This window comes from Populus nigra, chromosome 9 (assembly GCF_951802175.1).
Source record: "Populus nigra chromosome 9, ddPopNigr1.1, whole genome shotgun sequence".
Classification (NCBI taxonomy): Eukaryota; Viridiplantae; Streptophyta; class Magnoliopsida; order Malpighiales; family Salicaceae; genus Populus; species Populus nigra.
Window position 1 is genome coordinate 10,418,996 of NC_084860.1, and position 5,191 is coordinate 10,424,186.

The window sequence follows — 5,191 nt, forward strand, 5'->3', positions numbered from 1 at the left end:
TCAATTTTGATTTCTATTGAGCTCTCAAATTAATTTAGAGAAGGCTTTTACCTCCTGAAAAGTCCACAAAATTGAAGATATGACTTTATCACCTGACTCGTAAAAGATGGGTTTTTGGTTGTAGCAAATAAATTTGGGTTCAAAAGGCAAGAAAATGGATTTCACAGGTCAGGTTGTTGATTAAGATTCTGAAAATCCATTAAAACCAACCCGACCAGGTGTGTGTGTGTGTGTGTGTGTGTATCCTAAGGCACCACCTCAACATGAATAAAATTTATAAGTCCTATCATAGCATACCCTCCTATAAATACATATTTTTCTTCATTCACTCTGTTTCCCTGCTTCTCAGCTGCTGGACTCATGCAAAACAAATAATCTTCTCTTCATCATTTTATAATCCTTAGATGCTGCTTGTAAAGATAGGCATGTTCTTTAGAAAAAAAAAAGTATAATTGTTCAAACTTTAAACTAGGAAATTAATTGGAAGCAGTGAATTATATATTAATATTGTAAAATAGATCCAATCCGTTTACATCATATTCCAGTAAGATGGTGATTCTTCTTTGTCCTTTTTGTTTTTCAAGCTGTGGCTTATGCTCCATTCAGGTGAGCAAGGAAACTGTTCATCTTAGTTTCTGTAGATTAAAATTGTTGTAATTTAGTCCCACAAGGCTCATGGTTATCAGCATTATCCACAGAAAAATTATCCAAATTGCCTCAAAAACCACTTGGGTTTTGTAACTTCATGGGTCAGGTCATGTTATGATATTGGAAAAATTGAAAAGTTGTATTGGAAGCGCAAAAAGAAAAAAGAGCAAAAAAGCAAAATTCACCCAACCTGACACTCCTATTTTAACAGTCACTATCCTGCTATATCAGTTTAAGTTTAACTTTTTTATAAGAAATTCTTAGGTGGCAGAAATGGAACAAATTATTAGACCAACCGCCAATTATGCATGAATTCTCATGCCATTTAAATTGTAAGCAAGATCAACTGGATGGTGCACACACCTTGCACCAGCATCAAATATAAAACTACCCTGAACTGTAGTTATGGCCTAACGTGCAAAGGTTAAAATAACATACTACCCTGAACTGTAGTTATGGCCTAACAGTGTTATCTCCAAAAAGTCATGATACGAGTTAGATTTATTTTTTTTACAATCTATCCAGAAACAACTCCTAAAAGGAGACATACTTTGGAAGTCAATCTGTTGGCATTTGACCATGAAACTTTCCAAAGAGAATGGCAGGGTGATGAAAAATCAGAAGAAATATAGTTAAGAAATGTTGTGTATCAGTAAGAGAAAGAACCTTGTTAATAATAAAAGCATACATGTCTCAACAGAGTACCTTAAATTCCAATAGATAATAATAAAATGTACCTTAAGGGCTAGTAGAAGCAGAAATGTCTCAACGGAGTAAAATCCTCTGTCAACAAAATCTCCAAGAAACAAGTAGTTAGTCTTTGGGCAATCCCCTCCTACTTTGAAAAGCTCTTTCATGTCATAAAACTGCCCATGAATATCACCACATATCTATGCACAGTGAAAATTGTATAATCTTAGTACAGATATTGAAAACCTCAAACATTAGTATACAGAATAAACACTTCCAAGTAACCCTGTTTAAACCATTCTATGTAAATACGACTCAAAGAGAAACTGTTTGAAAAAAAGAAATTATGCATGTCAAGAAGTTTGTCATTGTGAAACAAAATAATAATGATATTACAAGATAACATGCCGCTCAATGCTCAGATGAAGTAGGCAGCATAACATTAATATACAATGGGGTAAAAACGTATTTCCATGTGACGATCTGAGATTTTACTCCCATGCACATTCAGAGACAAAACATCCCTTGAGTAGTATCTTTCTAAACATACAGCATAGGAGACATAGGACTTTAAATTAACCGGAAAGAAAACAATCATAAGATACGCTTCTTGGTTGCTCCTCACTTTATGAAATATATTTGTGGCAGAAAATTCATTGCTATACTTTGAAGTAGGAGCTACCTTTTTTGGGTTCAGAAACAAGATGTCACTCCTCCTGATGTAATATTAACATTAAAAAAGCAAACTAAGGAACTAAGAAAGTCATACTAGACTCATCCAGAACTAAATCCGCCGTTTGACTTACCCAAATTACGATTCGTTTGGACCTAAATTCAACCTAAGACAACTGAAGTACCAACCTCCTGTATACACTAAGTCATCCTAAACCAGAGGTTCCTTGTCCAACATTATCTTCTGCTGTTTTGCATGAGCAGCTAACTCAGACAGTCTCGACACAAAACAAAAACACAGACTCGCAGTAGATGCGAAACTATTTCTATAATTGTCTAATTATTTAAATAGAATGGTTGAAATCTTGAAATATTTCATATTTCATATTAAAATGAAAAAAAAAAGAGAGAGAGAGAAAAGAAAAGAAAAGGCATATAACTACTCCATCACAAAAAAAAAAATTCGTACTAACAAGGTTCACGTCTTGTGCCTATTAAGCATAAACATAACGCCACATTTATATCAAAATTTAATATATAAACACACACACTTATTAATAATAAACTAATACTGAATTTCTCTAGAGAGAAAAAAGCTTTTCAAATACATATTAAACCAGTAAGAAATCTCAAAATAAGAATTAGAAAACTTCGTGTGTGTTTGGTAATGCAGTTGAAAGTGTTGTGGAAAAGGAAGAAAATCACCAAATTGATGATGTTTTCTGGTGTTTTTCGATTGTTTTGACATCTCTATTAAAAAAAAACCCTAAAATCAAATTTTGAATTCAGTATTTCAGTAAATAAAGATTGGTAAGAATTAGGAGTAAAACACCAAGTTATGATGAATCAAAACCAATAATAGACTTCAAAAATTAATCCAAATGTAACATTAGCAGCAGGCTTTTAACCTCACATAGCAAAAGGAAGACATTCAAAAATTAATAAAACGTACAGTGACGGGAGCATCGACGCGTTGAACGTTGCTCTCTTCGACGAGGATTTCCATAGCTTTGAGGCAAAGTGCTTTCACTTCCGATTCCTTCAATGGCTCGCACTTCTTCAGTTGCTCAATTTGCCTGTCGAGGTCTGACATCTCTTTCTGTCTTCCTCTCCGATTCCTCTTTTTCCTTTTTGTATCTTCTCCAAATCTCTCTCTCTCTATCTATCTCTTCATCTACAACAGAGATGGCAGCTTTCTTTTCTTCGCTGCGAGTATTTGTTGAGTATAATTTGTGTAATACCACGGGCGACTGGCTAGCTAATTATTAATATTAATATAAAACTATAATTATTAATTAGTTGATTCATTTCTTTTTTGTGGCCTGCCCTCTCTCCCTCGACGCTCTAAAGAGAATGTGACAAATTATCGGTAATGTGTACCGACAATATCTGATTTGATGAAATGATGAAAGTAAGTGTCAAGTTTTTTTTTTTTTTTTTTTTACCTACAAATAAAATATCTCATCCATGCTTGGAGAAATCAGAATCTAGATGATTATATATATAATCATAAAAAAATCAAATAATATATTTTTTTGATCATTTTAAATTAAATTTATGTAATTTTGAGATTGTGTGTTTGGGCAGGGTCTCGTTATTTTATTTATAGCAAACATATATGTCCTATCACTTATTTATTTTTCAAAAAACAAATTACAAGTCCGTGGGGCTTGTCTTCGCTTCGTTTTTTTATTTTTATTTCATTTTTGTTTTGCCCCAAAAACAAAAATAAAAAATTATCAGTTTTGAAAGAATTTTTAAATATTATTGTAGTTTTTATTTTAATATTAATAATTTATTTTTAATTATTATGTATTTGGTATAAAAATAATAATAGTAATATAAAATTGTTCATGAAAATCTAATTCAAATTATTTTAAAATCTTAAATTTTTTTAAATATGATTTTATTACATTTATGATTTTTTAAGCTTTCAAATCACATATAAAATATAAACATATTGTTATGATATTTTTTATTAACTTACTTTAATAATTATAAAATATTTTTTTAATAACTAATTATTCCAGTTAAAAAAATTGTGATCACTGGAGTAATCAAGATATATTTTAATAGAAAAATTACTTTGAGAAAAACAAAAACCCTATAAATGAAGTAAATATTGAAAGAGTAAATATTTATCCGCGAAGATTTTTATAATATTTGATTTCTAAATTTCAAAACAATTATATTTTCAAGTTTAATAACAAGATCAAACAATTCCACGATACCTTGACATTTTTGTAGGTTTAAAAGATTTTTATATTATTTGATTTCTAAATTTCAAAACAACTATATTTTCAGGTTTAATAACAAAATGTAACAATTCCATGAGATCTTGATATTTTTGTAGGTTTAAAAAATAAATTGGTCTTCTTATAGCGTTCTACAAAATAGTCTATATTGAAAGAACTAGGGAAACCTAAAAGCTATCCTCTTTTTTTTAATTTTTATTTTGATTGAATCTTTTTGCTTTTTTTTTTTAATTCATCATTCAATATTTCATTGATTTTGAATTGATTTTCATAATTTATTTCAATTTATTTTTTATAAAATCATTGCAATCTCAAACAAATATCTCAACATTTAATTTACGCTCAATTTTGTGAGCATCTATTTTTGTTATCGTATCATTAAGTAAATAATCTTTTTTTTCCTTTCAAATTCCATATTTTATTTTTTTTTATTTTGATTGAATCCTTTTTTTTGCTCTTTTTTTGTTAATTTTATCCTTCAATATTTCATTGATTTTGAATTATTCTTTATAATTTATTTTTGGTTTGCTTTCTATGAAATTGTTATAGTCTCGAACAAACATCTAGATATTTGATTGGTAATTATTTTTGTGAGCGGTCTATTTTTTTTTGTCATATCATTAAGTAGAAGCTAATTAAAAAATAAAGTTGTTAAACTCAGATAAGTCCATGATCTATATCACTTTTTTAAGGGTTAAATTGTGAAGCCCAGGTTAATCTAGAATGTCGTCATCTCAATATTAAATCAAATAGCTCCTTGAAAATTTTCCTTTAAGTCAAGTCATGCTTTTTACTAGTCATTCAGGTTATCTTTGGGCTCGCCAAGTCAACTAAGTCACGTCAGGTAACTCCCACACTGAGTTAATTTAAAACTCAGGCTAGACAAAGAGTTGTGTGAGAAGGTTTCAAAGTTGATCCACTAGGTC

At 30.0% G+C, this 5,191-nt stretch overlaps 1 protein-coding gene across 1 annotated transcript in view; it reads right to left on the minus strand.

The window, feature by feature from the left end:
- LOC133703830 (serine/threonine-protein phosphatase PP-X isozyme 2-like) overlaps positions 1–3,345 on the minus strand; it is a 5,146-nt gene extending 1,801 nt beyond the window's left edge. The window contains 2 exon segments of the mRNA XM_062128527.1: positions 1,292–1,538; positions 2,963–3,345. Of these exon segments, the coding sequence (XP_061984511.1) occupies positions 1,292–1,538; positions 2,963–3,103 (388 nt within the window). The 5' untranslated portion in view covers positions 3,104–3,345.
- Between the last annotated feature and the right edge of the window lie 1,846 nt (positions 3,346–5,191).